Source organism: Phalacrocorax aristotelis, chromosome 2 (genome assembly GCF_949628215.1).
Source record: "Phalacrocorax aristotelis chromosome 2, bGulAri2.1, whole genome shotgun sequence".
Lineage (NCBI taxonomy): Eukaryota > Metazoa > Chordata > Aves > Suliformes > Phalacrocoracidae > Phalacrocorax > Phalacrocorax aristotelis.
The window spans coordinates 26,876,557-26,903,601 of record NC_134277.1 but is presented as its reverse complement, the minus strand read 5'-3'; the positions used below and the strand labels follow the sequence as shown (position 1 = coordinate 26,903,601).

General features: G+C 40.2%; 1 protein-coding gene across 2 annotated transcripts in view; it reads left to right on the top strand.

Moving 5' to 3' along the window:
* The window catches only part of CALCR (calcitonin receptor), a 176,816-nt gene that overhangs the window by 107,945 nt on the left and 41,826 nt on the right, over nt 1-27,045 (top strand). For both annotated transcript variants that reach the window (XM_075082844.1, XM_075082845.1), the window contains exons 3-6: nt 4,182-4,335; nt 8,314-8,424; nt 18,042-18,154; nt 22,314-22,405. In XM_075082844.1, the coding sequence (XP_074938945.1) occupies nt 4,182-4,335; nt 8,314-8,424; nt 18,042-18,154; nt 22,314-22,405 (470 nt within the window). The remainder of the gene's footprint in view (nt 1-4,181; nt 4,336-8,313; nt 8,425-18,041; nt 18,155-22,313; nt 22,406-27,045) is intronic.

Below are 27,045 nucleotides of genomic sequence, written 5' to 3'. Positions count from 1 at the left end.
AGCCATGCCCAAGCTCCTGCTACTTCTGATGAAAGAATAAAAAGCCAGAGATTTCTTTCAGCCCCATTTGCCCTTCCCTGACCCCTACGGTGAGGAGTGCAAGGAGACTAAAACAAATAATAATATCTGTACCAAGATTTTTGTCTGACTGAGCCCCCAAAATATAAGGCTGGATCGTCAGCCCACTGAACTGACTTCGGGGAGGTCAGGCTTTAGGGCCCGAGTCCCACAGCGGTGGCGGATGTGTGATTCTCCTATGCACTGTAGAAAACACCAACATTGCAAACAGAGGTGTGATTGCTCAACATCCAGCAAGCCACTAAATTTGGTTTTCATTAGTCTGCTGAAAGGGTTATCTGATTTTAAGGTAGAAGAAAATATTGTTCAAACTTCCATGGCCAGCTTTTCAAATCTAGACAAACAGAAATGAGTAATAGCAATCAAAGGGAAGAGTAGATTTAAAGGACATATCACAGACGAACAATAGCAGTAACACACTTAAGGATGGCCCCTTAATTTGATTTCATGTACAAGCTATTTGATTAAATCAAAAGTGCCTAGAAAGACTTGTGTGCAACTAACTAAGAAAATCTGAGTCTTTGTGTTTGGCAATAAGAAAAAAAACCAATCAGATCATTTAAGAGACAGCTGTAATCTAATATATTATCCCAGTCTTTATCCAAACTTGCTTTAGATTTACTGTACGCCATTAAGTGATTTCTACTGATGAGGTAATTTCCACTGAGCTTTAGTGACACAGTCTCATCCATATTTTTAATCTCTTTTGCCAACTGTGGGCAACAGAAGTTTTGCTGGCAATTTCATCTGGGCCATGATTGCCTTGCAGTAGAATGGGCAGTCCTCCTGGTTACACAGTTGAGAATTTTAAATAATTTTATGCACAATCCAAGACATTTATCCTACCCACCAACACAGATACTGTCTGCCTCCAAGGGTTAAAATATTCTTATTAACCTGTACACAGCAAGAGCTGTTTTCATCAAGAATTGGATTAGGCCTTTACGCACAGGGAGTTATGAAACTGACATTTAAGGGCAAGGTGCAGTCTCTGAATTGTATCTTACCCTTCAAAATTATCATCCCTAGTTAGAAACTGTTATATATTCACCAGTTAAAAGATGTAAATACAGCATTCCTTTTCTGATGGCGCATCATACTTTTGATTTCAGTTTATATGTTTCTGTACTGTGCAATCTTCCGGGAATGTTCTGTCCTTTTAAAAATGGTGTGTAAAAGAGGATACGAAAAAAAGTTAAGAAAGGGGAAAGATGTCCCAAAGCACTGAACAGTTTCTACAGTTTCTATCTGTGTAGCTGGCATTTGCCAATTGTTTCATGTCTGTGTTGTGCTTTATTCTGTACGGATAAAACAAATGAAACTGCAAGGGGATTTATGGCCAGCAACACCAGTATTTCTGGTCTCTGTCATGTGAAATGGTTTTGGTCTTGTTTGGTCAAACAGATCTGAAGAACAGATCATGTCCTTCCTAGAAGAAAACAAAGATGAAATAAAAGCATTGTTTCAGGGGAAGGAAAATTAGTGATGTTTTCCAAGCATCATCAGATGGTTGTGCTTTCAAAACATGAGTATGTTCCCAAACTGGCCCGGAGTAACAGAGGGATCATCGAGAACAGAGGCAATGCCATGGAAGCCCCCCTAGCTTTCTTTGACGATACCATTATTCCTCTCTTGAATGCAAACAGCTTGGAACTGAGATATTATAAAAAATAAGAAAGAAAAAAAATAAGCATGAGTCACCACAGAAAATTACCAAAGCCTGTGGTGGTGCATGGGCACAAAGGGCTAAGACAGACCTGAAGGCATCTGAAGAACTTTATCTGCACTTTCTTTCACTCCTTGCTGGATTTAAGACATTGCTTGGTTGTTTTTTAAACAATCTTCATAGGCTCTGGCTACTCCCTTTAATCTTCTCATAAACGAGGGATCTGTGATATGTTCGGCTTTGCTTCTGTATTTCCTGTTCTGGCTTTCTAGATGCTTAATTTTTCACTTGGACAGCCAGATGAAATGTTCCAAATGGCTTCACTGTCCAAGTATATCTATATGTGTGTGTGAGTATACATACACATACAATTTATATAAAATTGTATCTGCCAGAAAATATTTTCCTCCTTATTCCTCCCATTTTATTTCCAGTACCTATTTAAGTGCAATGAGATAAACTGCTTTAATGTCCTCCAGTCTTCAAATAGTATCTATATACAGTTCAAAATGAAAATGCTAGTATCAAAAGAGATTCATTTAAATTAGGAAAAAAATAATTGAAGTGGTTTGGCAGAGAAGTATCAGGGTAAAGTAATGCCTGTTTTTTTTTTTCAACTAGGTGAAACATACTGTGGTTTTGCTGTGTATTTTACCAAGGTGTTTTAGCTGTGCAAATGGAAAGAAAGTAATGTATTAATAAGATACAATTGCTTGTGATGTGCAATAAAAAAAAAGAAATAACAATTTAAGAAGTAGGCTGATATTTGAACTTTCAAACCTGTCATGTTTTCAGTTTGAACAACTGAAAATGGTTGCTTAAAGATCTGTGCACTAATATTTGGTGCTAAAAATGTAAAATCTGTGTTTGTGAGGATCCTAAGCTTTAAAGAAGCCTGTAAATTACTCTGTATGTTTATGATGGTTTTAGTATGATTTAATATAGAAAAAAAGTAGAGGGTCATACAAGGAAAGTGCCACAGCAGCATTGCTTTTGCTTGGGGAAGCAGAGGAACTATTTCTTTCCTATCACCTTTGTGCAGAGGAGTGTCCTGTTATAGGATTAAAGCAGAACAGAATTAACTAAAGCTCCACACTCTCATTCCCACCCTAGCTTACAGACCTGGACTATGCAACAGATGGATGGATGGATGGATGGATGGATGGATGGATGGATGGATGGATGGATGGATGGAAGGAAGGAAGGAAACAAAGATAGCTGACCTCTGTACCTGAGATTTTTGCCTTCTAGAAGCAATGATCATTCCCTTTGCTCGTATCAGGAATAGGGTGGCCAGCAGGAGTAGGGAAGTGATCGCGCCCCTGTACTCAGCACTGGTGAGGCTGCACCTCAAATACTGGGTTCAGTTTTGGGCCCCTCACTACAAGAGGGACATTGAGGTGCTGGAGCGTGTCCAGAGAAGGGCAACGAAGCTGGTGAAGGGTCTGAAGAACAAGTGTTATGAGGAGCGGCTGAGGGAGCTGGGTTTGTTTAGTGTGGAGAAGAGGAGGCTGAGGGGAGACCTTATTGCTCTCTTCAAGTACCTGAGAGGAGTTTGTAGCGAGATGGGGGTCAGACTCTTCTCCCAAATAACAAGCGACAGAACAAGAGAAAAATGGCCTCCAGTTGCATCAGGAGAGATTTATACTGTGTATTAGGAAAACTTTCTTCACTGAAAGAGTGGTCAGGCATTGGAACAGGCTGCCCAGAGAGGTGGTGGAGTCACCATCCCTGGAGGTGTTCGAAAAATGTGTAGTCGTGGCACTTTTGGGACATGGTTTAGGAGGCATGGGGGTGTTGGGTTGACAGTTGGACTTGATGATCTTAAGAGGTCTTTTCCAACCTTAAAGATTCTATGATTCTGTCATCAAAGAGGACTTTGTTATTCAAACTCTCAAATTTAGGGTCACTTTTCCTAGGTACTTAACTAGGAGCTAGGCCCAGGTAGTGAGGTTTAAACTCTCTGCTCTGTGTTTCTATGATCTTAACAGTTAAATGAGATCAAAGCAGGTGGCATAAAACATCAAATAACCATTTCTGAGGCTGGGGCATTGAGGTATCTTGTCTGGGCAGTCTGGGGAGATATCAGCATAAGCGAGCGGAAATGTATGGGTGTAACTTTGGGAAGATACAAAATTTTTCTGCAGATCGCTAAACTAAATGAAAAGATTTTGAAGACTTTATCAAGTATTTAATGGTCCTCTCTTTTGCCATGAAAAAGTGCTTGGGTTAAAATCCTGAGTTTATAGTGAGGTAAACTAAAAAAAAAAAATCCAGCATTTACTTTGCAGGAAGTATAGGGCTCACCATAATGCTAAACATATGTGCAAATAAAAGGCCTTTGACGAATGCATCATAGAGATTTCTGATCCTCACTTTTTAAATTTTATCCTCCTGGTTCATTCACTTTTACTAACAGTTTTTCCTTTCTGTACAGAGAATGGTTCCAAGTCTTTCTTCTACTGTAAATTATACTGATCCTACATTAGAGCCTGTAGCAACTGAAAATTCAGTCATACGACAGAAGATAATAGATTCGCAGTTCAAATGCTATGAGAGGATGAACAGAGCTCCTCCATATAAGAAAAAAGGTAAAAAAGCTTAAAAAATAATCCTTTTGTATATTGCCACGCTTGCTTATATAGCTATAAAGAAACCTTTTCTTCTGTATACTAACCCATAGTCTTCCTTGGGGTGCAGTGTCCTTCCCATAAGCAATAGTCAAACTCACACTTATTTAGCATCCTTTTAAGGGCGAAGAAAGAAAAAAGCCTGGAACAAGCCTGAGGAATGAACAGCTCTTCCTTCCTCCATGTGCAGACAGTCCCTCCATCATCTACATTTCTGGCTCAGTGCTTTGCTGCCTGAATATCTCTTGTTCTTGCTTAGGGAATGGCATTCCCAGAACCTTTCAGCAAGTTCACACAAGGACCTAATTGTGAATGGTGATCTCTTAAATGTAAACATCATTCTGTTTGCTTCACTCACTGTTTCGTTTTTCTGTCATTCGTGTATTGATTGATAACTGTTGTGCTCTGTACTGACACAGATGTTCCAGGTATTCTATATTCAGCAGTTACACTAGGCAAAAGGAGGTGTATAAAGCACTAAGCATGTATCTTTACTGAATACAAGGCATATATTGAGATTAATAAAAAGGGAAATGACAAAACACAGTGGTGCTACAATGGCACAGTATAAATGAAGCAGCATTTCTGGTTTGGACTGAGCATTCTGGTCACTTTTTCTCACTGAAAATATGGAAGATGTTATGAGGAATCTAGAGAAAAAAATATTGGAGGTATTGTGGGGTTTTATGTAAGTAAAGGACAGAGATACTGAGGACAGTTTAAAGAGAAAATATATTTTAAAAAATCATGATTTAAAAACCCCACCCTAATAGACGGGCTGGAGATAATGTGGGACTTTTTGTCATACAGGAACAAAGACATTTCTACAGCTTTTTACCACAGAGATTTTGCTGGGTTCTGTAGACTCAAAGAATAATTAGAGGTTAAGATACTGATGTCTTGATGCAGAAATATTTTGGAATGAATATAGAGATTCCCATTGCTTTCAGTAGGGTTTCATTCAGGCCAGTAATGGGGAAAACCCACAAATATTTAAACAGGGTTATGGGATGTTCATGTTTCAGACATAAACAAGCCTTTAGTTCCTGGGCTTGAGGGGGCAATAACTTACTGTCTGCTCAGATTACTCTTTTAGTCTCTAGCTCTATAAATATGTAGGTTTTGAGTCCTTTGATAGTTCCACTGGATTCACCTTTCTTTTGCACCTTGCTTGTGTGATTAGTTGCAAAGGGCTGAAGTGTTTTCCTAGCATGAGCTGGGTATTCATATGACTCATGACATGAATTCCTAGTACTGTTCTTAAGAGCAGTGTTGTCCCAGGAGGACAACAGTGGCAGACCCACAGCCATTGGACACAGCACATCAGTTCCTGCATTCTTTCAACTGACAGCTAGATTTAAGTGATGCCATTGGGGACTGTTATATTCATAGTAACAACCACCTAATTAATTTATAACACAAAATGAAGAGAATGAGTGACTAAGGAATGATGCCAACGCTATTGAAGTTGTGTTTTCAACTGAATTACAGGATCCTCACCAGCCCTCCAACATTTACACTTCATAAAGGGTTGGAAGCAGACAAGGGTCTGAGTCTCTTGGCTGCAAATTTGAAAAGGAGGGTGGGATGAGATGGGAAATACCCTTAATGCAAAGACAACCATAGGGGTATCCCTTGAAAGGAATAGCCCAGCACATGAGCTGAAGGGGTATACTGGGTATGCATTTTCAGCACAAACAGTAGTGGAGTCTAACACTGAAGTTCCTGGGAACGTTCAGTGTCTGGTACAACTTTACAGGGCCAGCTGAGATGTGTCTAATTTTTTCCTGGTATCTCTGCAGTCCCTGATGTAGCTTATTTGTCAACTGGCACAAAGGTAGTTTAAATCCTTCATAATCTGCAGCTCAAAGCTGATGTGATGAACTACAGAGAACTGCATAGTATCTCACGGTCAGAGGTCAGAAAGATGGTATAATACGGGTGGCCTGTGGCAGCATTACAAGTGGCCATGTGTCAGCAGAGCCAAAGTAACAGACCACATGCACACACTTACCTTGCCCATTTCAATGTAGAACTGATTACCTTAAATCCCAAGGAAATAACAAAATGAGGACCACATGGGAACACCTGACCTTCCCTCCAAGATACTGCAGCACTCCCACACACCCTGTCCATCCAAAAATAGTTTTAGCTGGTGGTACAACAATATGATGTTCAACTCTCCTGTTGTATTACTTACACTGTTTTATTTCCCTGCAGCACTTAAAAAAACATATGTATGTTTGTATATATATGTGTGTGCGTGTGTGTTTATTCATGGATGTATGTGTGCATATATATCTTGTTACTTACCTTGAAAGACATATTCCACAATGTATATATAGATCAACATCAGTGATTTTTTTCTTTATCAGGCAAGGCAAAGGATGTAAAGCTAGAAATTCCTACCAACCCTGTTCTGCAGTGTTTTTCAGATACAATCTCAAGCTGCAAACATTTTCTACTCTTCTTTTTCTTTGATATTACAAAATGGTTCATAAAAGTCTTTCAGATACATCTCAAAGCTAGAAAATGACGTGAGAATGCCTGAAGGAAAGATAACAAACTGCTGATATGATGGCTGGTTAGCGAAGGGAACAAGTAGCATTAGCACATATGACTTGACAACGGAAAAATAGATGTGCATAGAATCTTAGCTAATGAAAAAAACAAGTGTTCATAAGATATCTTTTTCCTAGACATCTAAGCTGGAAAAAATAATTTCAAAAGTTTTAACCTTTCAATTTTCAATACACAATTATTTTGTCTTAAAAACAGTTATTGGTGCAAATTCGAACAGTTCAGATGTCTTTTTACAGCTTTGTTGTTTCAGTAAGAAAGCTTATCTGTGGATAATTTCAAAAGCACCAGAAGCAATTAGCTGCCCATATCTTATTAACTTTCAATGGTTATTAGGTGCCTTCCATATGATTCTTTCAAAACCAACCTACATGGTCATAGCAGCAATTCTGAAACTCCCTCAGGACCAGAGCAAAAAAATACAAGATGTATCTTCTCACTGTATTTCCCTTTAACCTGATGGTCGTTATGTTAAATATTTTTTCCTCCAAACAAACTGATTCTAAATGGAAAATAACTAAAGAGTATAGGGGTTTTTTTTTAATGTGTTACTTGAACAAATCCACAATGAGTCAGGAAATCATGTTAGGGCAAACAGTCTTATAGTCTTATATTCTCTGTAATGGGAATCAAGAATGAGCTGTGTTCTGCCTCCCCAGTATGGCCATTGTTTCTGGGGCTGGGAACAGTCCTTATAGGGGACACCACCTCGACAGCTTCCCAGAAGGGGTGTGATGAGGACAGGATCACAGCATGCCTATCCAGACAACATCAGCAGGCAGAGTTCACCTGTTAGAGATTGGTCTTGCACCTCGCTTCACTGGATCTGTAGCTATCTGACTGATCTCTAGCATTGAGCAACGCAACAACCTTACAGGGACCTGTCTCTGCAAATGTTGCCTTTAGCTGGGATGTCCCTGCAAGTCCTTCCTACCTCTACATTTGAAAGACTTGATTTTGAAACCTGCTGAACAATGGAAAGTGAAATAAAAAGTAGGTGTCTATAAGGTCTTTGGATAACTGAGGCCCCCCTTACCACTAGTGTACACATTTGCAGCCAAGGATGGAAGGAGGATCAAGAAGAGGAATTTGTAGGATCTGACCCTACATTCAAAGTTCAGTTCAACAGTCTTAAAAACATTACTTCTCAGTAAAATTAACACCACTAACATCAGGTCAGCAAAACCAAGTACCTTGCAGCACCTGAATGCACTGAAATTATAGCAATAACAAAGGGTATTATTGCAAAAAGAAAAGCCAGTTGTCTGCAGACAGCAGTATTCCTTGGGTGGCTAGAACAGAGCAGGTTCAGGAGCGACTGTGTGTGAATTAACTACTATATTCCTCTTAAATGTCCAGGTCTGTTCTGCAACAGAACCTGGGATGGCTGGTTGTGCTGGGATGACACGCCTGCTGGAAGAATCACTGCTCAGAATTGTCCAGATTATTTTCCAGACTTTGATCCAACTGGTACAGTATTTCTTTTTATCATCTTAGCTTTTAAAGGAAGTCTTAGAAACATTTATGCCATTGAGTGGAAGCATGGTTCCAGTGGTATTTTTGCAGCATTGTGAAATCTCAGAGTTTGGCTGAAATTAAAATATATCAAGATTTTGGGTTGCCTAATTTATATATTTTCATTTGTAAAATATTTTATATGTATTTATATTTATGTAAATATAACCCATGGATTTATGGAACCTAGTTTATGAAAACATTAACTACTTAGTTATAATATAAAAACATTTTCAGCACCTCGGTCTAAGTTTTTGTAATGAAGAAAAAATGCTTATGTGCATGAAATATGTATCACCATGTTCTTTGTTCAGTTTTTATTGGAAAATACAATTTTTATGGAAGAAGATGAGCAAAAATAATGTTCTTTCAGTCTCCAATTTCAGTCGTTAATTGAATTCTTCATACCAATACTAGCAGCCATGCAGACTAAGAGAAGTAATTCAAGAATGTTTAAAAGGACAAATTAAAGGAAAAATCAGGAACAGAAATATTGCTAAATAGATATGAGGAATATACATAAAATATATGTGTTTTAAACTCTGCAGAGCGTATTGTTTGAAGAAAGACATAGTTGAATGTTCCACTCTCAGGAAGTGTTGCTCATAGGTGGTGCTTGATGCCATGGTGTGCTAAATCCAGCACAGACACAGTGTACCAATTGCACCTAAAAGCTGTGAAACTAAATATTTGTGGGGGGAGGGTATATAAAACTTTTCAACAAGGTTAAACCAAAATATATGTGGCCAACTGGGAAGTAAGAAAGCAGGCTATCACATAGCTGTCGTGGTGGGTTGATCTTGGCTGGACACTAGGTGCCCACCAACCCGCTCTCTCATGCCCCTCCTCAGCAGGGCAGGGCAGGGAGAAAACAAATGGAAAAAACCTTGTGAGTCAAGATAAAGGCAATTTAATAAAACAAAAGCAAAGGCTGTGTACAGAAGCAAAGGAAAAACAAAATATTTATTCTCTACTTCCATTAGCAGGCGATGTCCAGCCGCTTCCCAGGAAGTAGGGCTTCCGTACGCATAGCAGTTGCTTCAGAAGACAAATGTCATAACAACAAATGCCCCCCTCCCTGCTCTTTCTTTTAACTTTTATTGCTGAGCAGACATCATATGGTATGGAATATCCCTTTGGTCAGTTTGGGTCAGCTATCCTGTCTATGTCCCCTCCCAAGATCTCGCCCACCCCAAGCCTAGTGGTGAGGGAGGAATGTTGGAGAGAGAGTCTTGATGCTGTGTGAGCACTGCTTAGCAGTAGCCAAAACGCTGGTGTGTTGTCAACACCTTTCTAGCTACCAATACAAAGCACAGCACTACAAGGGCTGCTGTGGGGAAAATTAACTCCATCTCTGCCAGACCCAATACAGCTGTGAATTTATTACCCAGTACCATTAGCTAAAAATATTGGTTTTGTTGAGCTTGTTGCCTGTTCAGAAACAGAGGAGTTACTAGGCTGGGTCAGATCCAGTATGCATTTTGCTGAATCCCATTTGCAGTAGCAGCTAGATTCATCCATATCTGTTCTTTATAAATCAAGCTATCCACAATTAGAGAACTCACCCAGCAAGTGGGAAAATTCCAGTCTGAGAGGATTCAAACCTGCATCCTAACTTGGATGGAGGAACCTTCCCCTTTCCAGGGGAAGCAGGCATTGGACAGGGTGGATTGAAGGCTTTGTGTGCCTGAAAGTGAGCTCGTGTGACAGTGTGACTGTCCACCTCTTGTGGGAATACCGAGACCTATATTTTACATCCCTGAGACACACAATGGGCACTGAATCACAAAGTCTTGTCTTTAGTGACTTTTTTTTGCTTTCTGACACGCTTACTCTTGACCTCTTTTCTGTACAGTATCATAGTTTTCAAGGACGAGTCTTGTAGCAGGGCCACACCCATGGCTAACCACTGGAGCACCTGCAAGGAAACAGGCTGAGGAGCTGAGACCCTCAGCTGGAGGTGTACCTTTGACCAAGGTCTCTCTCTCTGTGGATGAGTGCTTCGACCATGAGGCTATTTGCACAAAAGATGTCAGAAGAGCATTTTAAAAGAATTGGCCAAATTTTGTTCCATTCCCAGACAGAAGTGCCCACATTCAGGAGAGAGCTTGAAGCTCTGGACCCTGAGGTTGCACAAACTGTTTCCTACACCCATGTTAGAAGTGCCTTTTGCATAGGGTCTGTACCTTCCATTTCAGCCCCTATTTTGTTTATGATATCCTCCCCATGTGACAACAGCCCCTTTCATAAATACGACAATTTACTACAAGGCTTCTCCTTTCCCTGCCTCCATGTTTTTCATAGAAATAAAACTGTGGCACTAACAGTCCTAGTTTATGTACACTCCATGCACTCTTCAGCTAATACCTGCAAAAGTGGGTGTTGGGCAGCCCTGTGATCACAGAATTGTCCCCATGTCTCGAGACCCTCATAACTCAGTGCATGGGGGTGATTACTGAGCCACTCTCCTGCTCTTTCCCAAGCCACCTATTCCCAGCTTTTCCACTTGCCCGCTTGTCTCCAGTGACTTGTTGTGAACTAATTGCTTTGCTACAACAGCACTCTTCAAAGTAACACTTGAAGCCATCCATTGAGAAGCAGCTCACTCCTTACTAATGCTTATTAGAGCCAAGGTCTGTGCTTCATACGACTGATTGCAAATCACTCCTTAATGTACAGATGTGTGCTACAGAGTCTGGCCCACAGTGTGTGCATATTGCAGCTACTCTTCCTGCTGCACTTTAAAACTTGCAGATTTGGGAATTTTTTAGTACTCCTCTCCTCTGTACACAGCCATAGGATGAAAAGCCTCCTCCAGTAATTAATTTCCTAATGTTCTCTTTGTTGTCCTGCTTAGGAACAATACCTGTGGTCTTCTGGACTCAGTATTTTCCCCTGGGACATCTCTGTTCTCCTTGTCAGAACCTCTGTCAGCCTCTTTGCCTGCACCCTGGTCAGTCAACACTGTTTCCCTGGCTCAGTGGCAGCTCAGCATCTCCTGGCTGAGCTAGACCTGCTTTCCTAGAGTAGCTGTTGTGTTCCCCAGCATGTATTACAGCTGTGACATCAAACCAGCAGGTAGCCAGGCTTTGCTTTACAGGTGGCTGATTATCACACTGGGACTTAAAGTAGAGGGAGACAAGAAATTGTGGGGGTGAGTAGACGTCTTTCAACTGCTAATGGAAGTGGCTGCCACTTAGAGGTGGCCAAAAGCACAGGTGAAGCTGTCCTGAGAAGTCTGTCAGGTTTTGTGTCAATAGTCATTATTTCCTTTTGTAACTTATGCCTGTTAAACAAAATACAGTTAGATTTTCTGCTGAGAAACAGAAAATTCATCCTAAAGAACAACGATTTCACACAATGAAAACTGCAGTGCCTGTCAGATTTCCTTCCCATTAAGTCTCTGTGATATCAAACCACCTCAGCATGTATTTTAGGTGTGCCAGTAACCCCATGGACTTTTAAAATTAGTATGGGCTGCTTTGGGCTGCACTGAGATCTGCAGAAACACTGTGTATCAGCTCACTGATGGCTAAGTTACTTTAGTTTGAGGCCATGTATAGCTTTGAGTCCTGGAATAAAATGATGTCATTCCATTTTCTTCTTGTGCTTTGATACTTACATCATTTGTAACTGAAAAATTGAAACATTATCTGGTAACATAGGATTGGATCCTCCTCCCGTGGGTGCTGTACACCAGCTCTCTATAACTGAACCCCCAACAACATTCAGCATCGATGCCAAGAAGAAATTGCTAGAGTGTGTTAGAAAGTAAATAAAGTGAAATCATATTCTGGAGGAAAGGGCCCAGAAGCAAAATGATGGAGAACACCCTCATTGCTTCATTCATTTTGTGTCTGGCAGCTTCACAACTAACTACCAGATATAGTCCACTTATTTCACTGACCTTGCATTAGTTAACAATGGATAGAAATCTGTGTTCTGAAAGAAGGACCACTGTGATAATCTAGCCTGTTCAGTTAGCTGGGGCTTCCCACACTTCTTTCCTCACCTGAGGAAGCTCTGCCCTGTGAAAGGAAATTAGGATCTTAAAGATAACTGCCAACAGGGCTGCCTCTCTACAAGCTGTGACAACTTTGTCCTGTTGAATAAACAACTGTTTCCTCTTGTAGCAATCTCTTTTTCAAAATGACCATCACGCACAATGTGATAATGCATAAAACCAAATCAGTTTGTCTGGGAAACATACTGAGACTTACTGATTTAACTCCAGTGGCAGCAGGAAATTCATTGTCTCATACACTCCTGACTGTGAAGCTCTGAGGAGGGCTGAGTTTTATACTCCCCTCTTCAGGCAACATGCACAGTTTCTCTTGAACTGTATTTTATATTCATATTTTATCCAGGTTAATCTTTGGTGTAATCCCTTTGAAATGGTTCCAGGTCACGCTGAAATTGCTAGGAATTGAATTTGTCAGGAATATAGTATGTAACTCATGCTGGTAATATTCCTGCTAATAATTAAAAAAGGGAAATATATTGTGGACGTAATGGGCTTCTAGCAAGGCAGATTTACTGGGGGCAGCAGGAGGAGCAGAGCATTGCCCTGTGCCATGCACAGGCTATTGGGTTTGTGGCAGGAGTGTGTTATATTACTCACCTTACTCTCCCTGCACGGTGCCTGTGGTCAGGATTAATTTGGTGCAATCACAGCAATGGAGCTGAATGTGCAGGTTGTGGCAGCCATACCTTTCCTCCCTTTCCTCTTTGGCAAAGAGCAGTGTTTAAGAGCAGTAGCCACCCCAGAAGGGAGCAAGCCTGCCCAAACTTTGTGATCCAAGACACATTTAGCAAAACTCTTCTCAGTTCTCCACTTGGCTGGGTTTTTGCATAACTTTTCATGTGGCTCCAAGAGCAAAGTTTCTAGAACTGCAATCTGGAAACAGATCCATATGTATACATAAGCAATTACCTCAGATGATGATTAATGTGTTGTTACCTCTCACAATTGAGGAATATGGATGTACAACCTTGCCTTTCTGCACTGACACTGACCAGAGAGAGTGAGGTCTCCTTGCTGTGGTGTGTGGATCACAGCAGCGGAGGGGGCAGAGGCACTGTGGTATTTGTATTCTCTGCAGCTCTCTTCTTGTGCCATACTGCGGTCTCTGAATCACTTTGTCTTCTTACAAAATACCTTTAGAGAAATGAGGATAAATGCTCTGTGCAGGAGAAGGGGGAACAGATTGAACAGCTCTGGCAGACCCTTTTGGATTTACCAGCTGTGACACCTGTGACCACAAGGGACCGGATTTCAGGGACACAGGCGCACCCGTCTCACAGCTGGTAAAATGCACAAAGCACTCAGCAGAGTAGGTTGCCAAGCTGACAAAAGCAGTCATTGCAGATGAGAAATCACGGCCCTCCACAAACCAGAGAGGGAGAGAAACTTTCTAGGTTGCAGCAGCAGCTGTGGCTCCTCCCACCCCACCAGCTCCTGGCAGGCAGGGAGAGCTCTTCCTCAGGCATCCCCTAATTCAAGCACCTCCCCAGCCGTGGTTTCCCCTGCTGCTTAGCCAGTCCATCATGTGCTCTTTCCCATCCAGCACTGAGCCTCAGCAGGGAGACGTGCCTGCCCCAGCAGGGCAAGGGGCAGCATCCTCGGTAGGCAGGAGCCCCAGGGACCTGCTGGAGCACCCTGAGCAGTGCAGGGAGGGCTGGGCCTGGGAGAGCCCTTCTCTTGCTGCCACAAATGCAAATTTCCTGACTGCCTAAAAAAGCCAGCTCTGTATTTCTGCTGGGCCTATTTTTCTGTCTGGAAGTGATATAATTTAGACAGTGATAAACAAAACAAACCTGAACTCTTTGTCCAGCTGCTTCTTTTTACAGAATCACAGAACCCCAGGTTGGAAGGGACCTCAGGGATCATCTAGTCCAACCTTTCTGGGAAGAGCACAGTCTGGACAGGATGGCCCAGCACCCTGTCCAGCCAACTCCTGAAAGTGTTTAATGTGGCCGAGTCAACCACTTCCCTGGGGAGACTATTCCGATGGTTGACTGTCCTCACTGCGAAAATTTCCCCCTCGTGCCCAATCGGAATCTCCCCAAGAGCAACTTGTGTCTGTTCCCCCTTGTCCGCTCCATGTGTCTCCTTGTAAAAAGGGAGTCTCCATCTTCTTTGTAGCTACCCCTTTTCCTCCTACCCTTCTGTATATATCTGGCCTGCTTCTTAACAAGCTTGACAGCTGTATTTTAAAAATCAGTTCTTATCCTCCCAGTGCACAATATGACTTTATTATACGGATTCCAGTTCTGCTGACTGAAGCATTCTGATGATAGTGATAATTCTTCACTTATTTGGACACTGGAATCGAAGCCTTCTAGGGTCTCCATTGTATTATATCAGATTATTTCTTCTGTTTATGAAAAAAATTCTTCTAGAATATTTTACTGAGTAAATCAGATGTGCAACATCAGCTATTACCTCATCAGCAAAACTAAGTACTACATCAGCCTATCCAATGCCAAAGAATCCAATGCCTGGTATGTGCTGACCACGCACTACAACAGAGGAAAACTTCTTTCTACTTCCATCTTATAACTCAAAAATAAATTTAAAAAAATGGTGTTGACTCTTTTAACATCTGAGATGGTCTAATTGTAAAAAACCTGATTGATAGAGCTATCATATTTGTTCCAGAGTTATTGGGTTAAGATATTTGTTACATATTAATAGCTGAGCTGTTTTTATGAAAATATGGTACATAAAAGCACTACTGGTAGCCCAAGCAATACCACATGCAAAAATATTACTACTGGTTAATCTTTTTAGACACTTCACTGCTCCCATAAAACTGCCCTCATGGACAAGATTTCTCTTATCCAATTTTCCTAGACAGCTCTTGAAGTGTCTGTCTTTCTAAGCTGACTACAGAAAGCCTGCACAACTGCCTATGAATTGGCTAACTTTGAGGTTGGTAAAGTCAGGTGAGACGAATTCCACGCAATGTCACTGTTCCTCCCCTTTGAATAAAGTGGTGCCCAAGCGGTGCCCTATCCAAGCTGATAGAGTACAGAGCCTAAAAATGAGTGTTTACATAGCATTTGAATAATCTTAAATCACACACTTCAATTTTGCCTTGCTAGTATTGCCTTATCCATCTTTACACTTTTGTGGATTTCTTCAGAGCTTACTAGATTTTTCTGGTTAGCATAAAAACCAACATATGCCCAGGTTCATAATCCCACTCCTGCTACTGGGACACTGTAGAATAACTTGCAGTACAACAGTGGTTGGGTTACAGACTCACGGTTTTATTTCTTTATAAAATCATAGATTTAGAAGAGGTGTTTGACTTGTTTGAGTCGCTGGGATGAACAGTAGGGAGGCTTATCCCACAGTCCCATATTCTGATAACATCACAGCAAGAAATCTGTGGGCTGTGGCTGCTTCCAGACCAGGATCAGTTGTGTTTGTCTGGCTTCAAGGAAAAGTATGAGGCAACAGCTTTGTCTCTAACTTACAGAGGCCACATTAAACTTCGGCAGAGTGCCTATCTGGGCACTGAAGTACAGAGATGATAGATGATATTACCATTATACTCGATAGCATATTAACAAAAGCTGTGTACTTTGCAAAGTGCATGGGATAGTAGGTACGATGTTTGTACACTGTGTTCCGTGGTAGCGTAACCATTAATCTTTATCTGTGACTGAAAACTTTTTCCAGCTTTAGATAATATCTGGCAACGAGTACAACGGGAACATTGCTACACAGGCAGTCTGAGATTATCTCCAAGTTGCAGCGATGGAAAGCTGAGATAGCATGTACTGTTCTTCTTCATGGTGTTGATGCACGTATTGATTTTCAACAAGTCCCCCAAAACAATGATTTGAAACTTACAGTGTTTTCAAAACTATGCTGTATTCTGGAGTATTGAGGGGTTTTCTGGTCTGTTTTTTTGTGTTTTTTTTTTTTTTTCCCCGCAATGGCCGTATATAGAGTGTATTTCTAGCCAGAGGAAGATAGCTCAGGCTATACAACCCTTACCTTGCCAGTATGATCGATAGTTTTCCTTAGGGTTTATAGAGGGAATACAAATATTCCAAATTAATAGACTTATTAATCATCAAAGCTGATTAAGAAAAATAAATTGAAATCTTGAACACAAAAATTGAAAATCTTTATGTTCTAATTGTAATTGGCTCTGTATAAGTGTATTGACTGGAAATGTTGATAATCTATGTATAAAGCAAAAAAAATTATAACGCTAGAATAAGCAAAGAGAAGTCAAGATAGACTTTTCAGACTATTTTAAAAGTCAGACTTGGAAAACTGTGTTTTTCATAAATAAATAGCTGTGTAACTATCTAAGAAAACATCATATATTTTAAGTTTCTGATCTTATCCTACCTTTGTTACTCAGGCAAACTTTCCAATGACTCCCATGTGGCTAATGCTTGAGGGAAGGCCAAAGGAACTAGTCCAAAACTTGACAGGTGATTAAGAGTGACTGCGCTTCAGCGTCCAGGGTTTCCCAGGCAGAAATGTGAGCGTGGCCAGTAGGACACAGGCACAGCGCAAATCTGTGACTCCAGGCATCCCTCAGAGCTGTACAGTGCTGAAACCCCAGCTGCCCCCCCGTATAGTAAAAGGACATGTGCGAAGGAGCATGAGCCTGGAGAGCGATTTGTACGTCAGGGCTTTTGGGAAGGATGCCAGAGCCACCTGTGGTGCAGGAACCAGCACCAGAGATGCAGGTGGAGAGGCCAAACACACATCAGATTATTTAAACAGAGAACTTTGCAGCCATTTTAAATTAAACTGGACACGTGGGACCTGCGCCAAAATGTTTGTGAGGCTGCTTCTCCCAGTGCCTGTATGCCTTGCAGCCTCAGAAGAAAACAAGCAGTGCTCCTGCTCACCCTGGCAGGATTTAGCTGGCACAGAGGCTGGGCAGGACTCTTCCACCCTTCTGCATCAGCACATGGCAGGCGTTGGGGCTGTCACCAGCTCCAGCACCCAGGCTCCAGTTTATGCACTGCTTGCTGCCCTTTCTCTACACAGTATTTTTAACTAATTATTTCCATTGATACCTGAAACCCTGCCGTAAGACTGAGTCTCCTAATGTCTGTGTATGGGTACCAGCATATCTTAGCAAGTGTCAGGTTTGAAAACAAAAAGTCAGATTTGCACACTAGATAGTGGGCACATCCATTTTCTGACATCAATATTGCAGGTTGGGATGAGAACTAACGATATGCAGACACCACTGTGTTTGCCTGTCTGTACACACTTCTGTCAGGTTTGGCCTAACGTTACTTTCTCTTCCATAAACAGCTTTCAACAGCCTCTTTGACTGAATTATTATCACATTAGTAACTGCATCTGAACGAAGGCTGGGTATATATACTCTACTGCATTCATTCAAGGCAAAAGGAGACAGATAAATGACAAGTATACCATCAGATAAATCCTCGAGAAAAAAAACCAAAACTGACAAATGTATATTACTTGCACAAGTTGAAAATCCTTTGGATTTTGTTACACAGGTTTTTAAAATGTATAATATGCATATGCTAAAATAACTATTATTGCAATTTATCATCAGAGAGGGCTTCAAAATACTGCGATGAAACTGGAAACTGGTTTCGCCATCCTGAGAGCAACCGAACTTGGTCCAACTATACCCTGTGCAACTCCTTCACCTCTGAAAAACTGAAGGTATGCTACAGTTAAAAAGGCAGTGATGGTTTGGGAATGGGTTTGGGCTGGGGTAGCAGTAAGGCACATATGAGAAAGAACAGAATAGTCCTCATCTTTCAGCTCTATTCCTTGCACAAGAATTTAATAGCATTCTCCTTGTGATTTTACCTTATTAAAATTATTTGTTGAGTGCTCAAACCTAAATATAGGTTTGCTACAGGGTGGATAATTTAGTAGCAATTCATGTGACAAGTTTTGCAGTATTTTTCAAATGCATTTTTTAATTCCTATGGTTTTCCCTGATTGTCCAACAGTTATAAAATGATCCCTTAGAATTTCGATTTTGCTTTCTGCAACAAGTATCTTCCAAGCTGTTGATGTCTTCTCCAGGGCTAGAAATATTAACGTAATTTAAAATTATTTTTCTTAAGCAAAGAATATCACCCTGTACTCACTCCCTTTGAAAAGAAATAGTTATGAAGGTACCATTAACCCAAAAATCCTACAAGCCTGAATGCATTTAACTTTAACAGTTTCACTGAAGTAATTGAGACTATTTGCAATAATGAATTAAGCATTTGCATTAATATTTCCAAAATCAAGTTGCTAAGCTGAAAGAGGAGATCTAAATATAAAAGCACCAAAAAAACCCCCAAGAGAGAAATCTGAGAAAAGCTTAAAAAAATAAGTTATGGAAGCTCAAGAAAATAAACATATTTCTCAAATGTGGGGGAAGCTCCATGAAAATCTGTTTAAAGATTTGTGACAGAATAATTTGTGACTATTTGGAATTGTGGAAGGAAAAGCATCAAAAAGTGATTTGATTTGGGATTTGTGTTGGTGGATCTTTTCTATGCAGCCAAAAAACTGTATGTGGTTATATTTACCAATGATTGAGCCTAAAAGGCCTTGGAAAAGTCTACTAGACTAGACAGGAGGTGAATTCTAAAAGTTTTTGCAGCATGAGGAACCATCATGGTAAAATGTGGCTCACCTGTGTGACAAAGAGAGAATAATGCTAACAAACTGAGCTCACAGAGGCATTAAATGGAAGCACTGTAAAAATATAATTTTTCCAGATGTTGGCCCATGTAGGGAGGCAAAAAATGTAGTTCTGTTGCCTATTATCCATGCCTTCCAGAAAAGCAATTTTGAACATCATTCAAGCAAAGTGCAGATAGAACACAAAGGAAAATTATACATATGTTGAGATTCTTCTGAAACAAAAAAATGATGGAAAACGCAGAAAGAATCTATCTTTACAGAAATACCAAGACAGATTATGACCTTAAATCCAAGTCTTCAAAAACAGGTGCTTGCTTCATTTGTAGACTATTTCCATGTACCTACAGATAATATAATTTACTGAGTAGGAGGTATTCCTACTAGACAATTTTCTTTCCTCAAGTGAAGAATTCTAGAGGGACAAAAAAGAACATTTAAGAATTTCTCTTAGGCATTTTCTAAGCCCAGGATGACAAAATCTGCATAAAGTAAAAATTTGGTGAGTCAGCATGTTATAAATCCTGTATGTCAGAAGGGGCATGACAGATTGCCAGTTCAAGGAGTGCAGAGGTTAATAAAATAGTTCATTATTTCTTTGAAGTTAACTGGAAATACCAACATGCTATACTTTTGAGACAGATCACTTGAAAGAAAAATTGCAGCCAGGTCTTAAAAACGCTGTGGTAGTCCGTATGCTTTGTTAGCTGACAGTTCAGTCAGTTCCGATATGTCTTCATTGTCATATTTGGAAAGCTTTTTTGAGCAGTTACCATAGTAAGTTTACATGGATAATTCAAAAATGCCATCGCTGAGTCCCAGATATACAGTTAAACTAATTTAGCAGTTGTACACTGAAAGGTAGGTAGTTTGAATAACGAAGAGTCCCCTAGGGTGCACACAGACTTGTATGTACCTTTCTAGAAGCCTTTCCTACTTCTAGTTGTTTCAAGCTAAGGACTGTGTACAGGATAGGCAGCAAAGCAACATATGTTTGAACAGTTTGTCTGTAAATTAAATTCAGGCTTAAAAATTACATCAATCTAATATCATGAAAAGCCATAGCAACCACTTAGTATGGAATGGAAGAATTGTCACATGCACACAGGTAAAAACCTCTCCCACTACTCTGTATTCAGAAAGTTGTCTTATCTTCTCTGCACTCTGGTCTTCCCTCTCTGGGGTTGCTGGTGCTCTCAGAACAAGTTGTCAAGCATTTGCCCTCACTTGAAATGTTGTGGTTAGTCTTTGTGAAGGAAAACTAGGAGACCTAGGGTATTTGCGGTAAATATGCATAGGTTTCCATAACTTGGTGAATGATATTTGCACTCAGATCAAGTCTGTTCTGCATGGACAAAATGGTTTAAATGTGACTTTGGTTTAAATCTGCATCATGCCACAACCACTTAGGTTAATGAAAGCAGGAGCTGATTCCAAAGTTGTAAAATGACTGAAGAACAAGCTAGATAAGACGATGTGCACCTTTGCCAGGAGGAATGGCTTTGCTTTCTGAATGTTATTCATATCTGTTTTCAAATGGAAGTTTTAAATTACTTGGAAACACCAAAAAATATGAGTGGCAAAACTTAGGGCTACAGAAAGCAATTCATCTAACTGTTAAAAAAAGGAAAATTGCTCATGCATAACAAAAGAAGAATGAATGAAGTGGAGCTGAAAATAAATAAGGCCAGCAGAGGAACTAAGGCTTGCTACCTAGTCGTTTTTTCAGGCCAGGCTGGTACAGTATTAGTGCTTTCAGAACATAAGGCAATGGTGAAGCCTGGCATGCCATGTAGCCTCCTGCAGTCTTCTGACAACTGGGTGATGCTTAAGAGCTTGGCTGAGACCAAAGTACGACATTTAAATATCACAGCATTCTGCAGCCCAGTTGCTGTCCCGCAATTTTGTTTCACTATTGGCATACAAAATATGGATAAACCTATCTTAGAGTTCACTGATATTAGCCACGTGAAAGCCCAATTATCTGTTCGTGCATGCTGGCTTCACAGCACTGTAAGACTATCCAGTTGGCCAACAGCAAGGTTCACACCAGTGTGAACCAGAATTTGTCTTGGGGTGTGCTGTTCTAGTGTGGTAAGAGTTGAGGATAATTTTCAAGTCATCTGTTACTTTCATGACTCTGTAGGCCCTAATCATAAGCCCCCTCTGACTTCTCCTCTCCAAAGAGGAGAATCCCAGAATTTGTACCCATTTGTCATAACACAGTTACTCTACATCAGTTATTTTAGTTGCCTGCTTTGTTCCTTTCCTAGCTCTGCCATGTCCATAAGGTGTGGAGACACAAAACCACATACAGTTAAGATGTGCGATGTAAGTTTTAAACAGAGGCATAATGAAGTTCTACCCTCAGTGCCTTTCCTGATGATATCCAACATTTTGTTGACTTTTTGGCTGTCATTACACAGTAAGCCAATGGTTCAGAGAATTGGCCAGGATGACTCCAAGATCTCCTTCCTGAGTTTGGTTTCTGGTTCTGAGTTCAGCATTGTGTAGGCAGGATTCATTTATCCCTAGGTATAGCACACCACTTTTTTCTGTATTAAAGCTCATATGGCATCTTCTTGTTTCCTGTTATGTAAGGCCCTTCTGGAGTCCCTCACTATTATCTGGAAGACCTAAGATTCACCTGGAAACCTAGAGATTTCTCTGCATCAGGTCACTGATGAATATGTTGAACAAAAAGCCAGCCCAGATACCAGTCCCAAGGGCACCTAACCACTGACTCATCTCCAAAAGTGACCATTAAGCTTTTGCTCCCTGCCATTTACGCTGCTTTCAAACCATAAAAGCTTTCAACCAATCCTGCAGCAACCTATTTTGAATAATTTTTCTGGTGTAGAAACTTATCATGGGCTTTTCTGAACGTGGCATATCTGCTGTGCCCTCCTAGAGCTTGGGAAAGTTAGTAACGTGTAGCATGAGCAGGGATCTCACCAGTTTCTTCAGTGCAGCAGAAACAGATCAACTCATGTAAGAAACACTTATCTTTAGATCATGAGTCATGATATTTAATAGATTGCTGATATTAAAAGTATATTGAAAAAGAACCTTTGAACAAATGGGAGGTTGATTTTGTAGATTCTTCCACAATGAGAAAAAAACCTAAGTGCCTACAAATTGTTTATGTTTGCCTTTTCTTTTTGTTAACTTTCAGATGGCGTTCATACTTTATTATATGGCGATCGTTGGCCATGCTTTGTCTATAACATCCCTGTTGATTTCCTTGGCAATTTTCTTCTATTTCAAGTAAGTGTTTCTTACAGACACTCTCTCTTCTTTCCCTGAGGGCTCCCAAGTGGTAACCAAAGAAAAGCTTGACAGAGGAATGGCCGTGAGAAACGGCTCTTCTGAGTGCCTTTTTATAGGTAAAAAAGTCTCAGCACAGGGTCCTTTCACCAATGGGACATCTCCCAGTGGTGTGTAGCCAAGATCATGCTGTTATATTTGCCAAGACTGGTGTAAAGTGCAGCCCATAGGGAAATGGTGTAACTGGGGATGTGGTGAGGCCCTTCAATTACCAGTTGCCTATTGTTCCTTGAAGGGCATGCCCAGCCCCTGGCAGATGCAGTGACTGCTTGGAGCCCCCAGCTCCTGAAAAACAGGAATACCTTCATCTGATGCTGAAGGACTGAGCTATTGACTTAAGTAGGTACTTAAAGGACTCATCACTAAGCGTGAATCTGACACTAGTGTGTAGCCTGTTGTCATCATTAAAAGGAAAAACAATGATGTGGTATATTAGAGCTTCAAAGGAGGCTAAACTGATATTCACTGAAAACAATGCAGCTACTGTATGGCATCTTAACTACAGCATTTAAATCTTGTCCTTTAGTGAACCTGTCTGCACACTATTTATTATAATGTGTCTGCAGTGAAGGAGAAGAGGGAGTTCAGATTTGCCGTCAGACATGTAGTCACAGCTTCAGTTGCAATCAGTAGTGAAGGGCTGTTGGCGAACAGCCTTTGGTTTTCAGCTCAGGGAAATAGTAAGCAGTAGCAGATATCAAAGGCACTTGGGAAAATATTCAATAATAAACACTAGACAAGATCCTGAGCTATTGTGCATCCAGAGCTATGACAACTTGTATAAGCTGTATTCTTCTAGCTCTTAAGCAATCTTTTTTAAGTATTTCACTTTCATAACGTTACTACAAACTGCAAACTTCCCGGACTGATAGCACACTCAGAAATCAGGGTTATAATGTCCCTTCACAGATACTTTGATGAAACAGAATGATACAGCCAGTAAAATGACCCAAATGGGATGATATCTTACTAATTTCAGCAAAGGTGCATGAGTTACTTGCAATCAGATAGCCAGACCATCAGTTCGTGACCAGCAACAGGGAAATGCTCACCATCAGTGGAGTATATCTGGAGATAACTGCAAGGCAATCTAAAAGGCCTGGTAAAGTTTTCTACCTTCATCTGGATAAAGGTTCCCAAGGATAGAAAGGAGTATTCCACACACTGCACACTGGGAAAAAAAGTAAGACTAATATAAGAAACAATTACAAATGCTTCTGAATAAGTAACACACAGAGTGATAACCTGATGGGCTTTTATTCCCAAAAAACTTATCTCATTCAAGAGTACAGAAAACCCCAAACTCTTTGAAGAATGCAGTGTTCTTTGAGCAGTCAAAAATACAACAGGAAGGGAACACAAAACTGGCTTTTTCTCTTCACAAGCTTCTTTACAGAGTTTAAGAAAGAATAGTTTCACAATAATGGCAACCTGTAGTAATTAAAAGTCCGTCATTGGTGTTACTGTAAGAGTATACTGTTTCAAGATTGTAATTTAGCCTGCAAGAAATTATTTCAAGCTAAAATTATGCCAGAACACAAATAGACCTGTGTGAAAGTATTAGTAAGCTGCTTTATACATTATTTGACCCTTTGATGAACATCCAAAATAAAATTTTTTGTTTCTTTATCATCATTCTCGTAGAAAGATAAATTATAGTCCTTTGAGTATTCATCAGTCTATTTCAGCAACTCAAAGACATGTTTGCAATCCAGAAGCGTAGAATACTTCTAGGGATTAATTAACTTTCCAGCAGACAGATAAAGAGCATGACTTTTGTGTACAGGTCAGAATTTAAAATTTCTTTTTATTTGGTTGATGTTTCTAGAAAAATGAAAGCCAAAAATAGGGCCTCAAACCTCCCAACTCAAATTTAACAAAGAAAGATATCAAATTCATTTTTTTCAGATCTTAGTGACCAAAATAGTAACTGTGAATTATGAGCAGGTTCTAAATTAATATATTCCCACTCATGCCAAAGCATGAACGCCTTATTTTCAAAAAGACCAGGGTTTATCCTGTGTAGAACTTTTATTTTCCAAAGCAGTTTTTCACACTGAAATTTCCAAGTCTGAAAGAGGAAAAATTGGTCATTTTTTTCTATTTTTTTATTTTGCAGCCTTAACTTAAAACAAAGGGCATTTCTGTAAACATTTAGCTATTCCTTTTTGTCACCTCTAAGGCCAAGGAATCGTAACAAAGTACACCCAGGGAATTTTCTATCATAACCGTTTAGTTTTAAATATTTACTATGATGTCTTTAGTACAGAGTTTCTATGTGTCCAAACTAACTTGCATTTGTTAAGTGTCTTGGAATTGGTAGATTTAATGATTTGCAGTGTAAGTGAAAAACTTTCATGCAACGTGACAAACTTTACGTGCTGGATTGTGCTATACCATCAACTTCATTACCTGAATTTCTGAAATGTGCTTTTTTGGCCACAAATGCACATATGAAGATTTGAGGAATTCATCAGTACATAGCAAACACAAAATTCCAGCTTACACATGCATAGTAATTGCATAAATCTGGGGATAAAAAGAACCCCTTGCTGAACCCTCAGCTCTAGCAGACAAGGGATTGTTGCCTTGCTCTAAAAATCTGCAGGGAAAGGTGCTCCACAAAACCCCAGATTCCTTGTGCCTGTGCTTAAATCAGTTCTAAACTCAGAGTCTCTGTATTATTTAATCTAAGTATTACATGAGGCACCTTATCCTATTTCTGTTCCTAATTTTGATCTACTTGTATTGCATATCTATAGGTATGTTTTGGTTGTGTGCCTTCTAACAGTAATTTTCTTAGTAGCATTATGCAAAGCTTCTCCCTAGTTACTTCATCTGCTGCTAGCCCCTGGAAAGGTACACCATGGATGAGGGTATCCATATATGCTGGAAAAGGGTATGCTTAGTAAATTGAGAGACCAGAAGAAGGTGGCATAAATCTTAGGGGTATACAGTTAGATGTCTGCGCCACAACTGTCAAACAGGAAATGTAGTAAAAGAAGAAGCCCCCAGCATCACCTCCACCAAGAGTGAGTCTAGGAAACACAGGAAAAATAAATGGTTAGACTTCGCATAGCCTGTAAGAGTCTGTAAGATTACAAGCGCAAAATAGGTGGATCCAAAATACAGGTTATGAATTCTGCTAATTTCCAGTGAGGCAGTTTGATAAGTGACTGTGATAACATGCATTAATCAGATACAGAGATAGCTAGAAACTCTGCCCAATAAATGATTAATTCCATTTCTATCTATGTAAAGGTAAAGAGCTGAAAACCACAGCCAGAGTAACACTTTGAGAAAACTCAGAAGAGCACAATTTAATCAGATTTGGAATCCTATTCCCAGGCTTCTGAGTTCTTTGGGACAGTTAAGACAGGACCTGGTTAAATTGGCTGCCCAAAGTGGACCAAGAAGGTGATTCCTTGCAGTGAGTGAGGCAGGATCGGGCTGTCTGACTCACTCCTAGTTCTGAGTCACGGACAGCGCACAATCCTGACCGGTCCCAGGCCGTGACGAAAGACTATCTTTGCGGCAGCCTTCCAGACAGTAACACACCTCCTCCTCTCTTTCTCCTCCACTTCCTCTTCCGCTTCCATGACTAATACATGACCAAAGGTTACAGGAAGAAGTAGAGAAAGGAATTAAAACAAAGCACTGCAAAATGGGAGGACAAAGAGGAAACAAAACCACAATCACAAGAAAGTGAAAATAAAGCTGTATGGGAGCAGGGTTCATGTTACCTTCAGTTGTTTTCTATCATGTGGCTATGGCACATGGGTTATTTGACCTTCAATACAATGCAAGCTGTCAAGCAGATAGCAAGAGATGGTTTCAGGGCCATATAATAGCCTTTAACTGTAGAGGCAGCAATGAACAGCTTGCAGAGGTTGCTGGTTCCCACATATGTGTCCTTCCTGTCAGAGGTTTGTTTTCCTTTAAGTTTTGGGTGTCAAGATTCATAATGATCTGGCATCACAGATGTTGCATCACTTTTGGAAGGGAATATTGAATCAGTAGTGACAAGCATCACTAAGCAATAGTAACTCAACAGCAGAGAGAGTATTCACGAAAAGTAGTGTCTAACAGTTACATGCATCATCACATTATCGCAATATTTTTGTAACTGCAAACTGAGACCCCATTGTCTTATACGATAAAACACACAAAAAACCCTCCTACCTCCAAATCCCTTCCAATTGAATTATTAAAACAAAGGCATTTGTATAAAGACAGATGGGGACTACAATAAGTCTAGATTTGCCAAAATAATAGATGGTGTGTTGTGAATGCACGTGCAGTCTAATTGTTGCCGAGGCTTTTAAAAGGATTTAAAGAAGGATAGTAGGTGGAAGGATAATTTGTAGAAGTTTGTTGGGAGTTTTCACCAGGGGTAAGGGAGACCATCATAGAAAGCATGAAAATAATTTGAGAACTAAACAAGTGGGTAGGAGATAGAAAATAACTGGCTGGGGGTGAAAATTGGTGTTCTGACATGCATGAATGAGAAGAAACGTTAGATTTGCAGTGCAGATCTCTGAAGAAAATAATGCTAAAAGCTCCTCAGAAGTCAAAATATC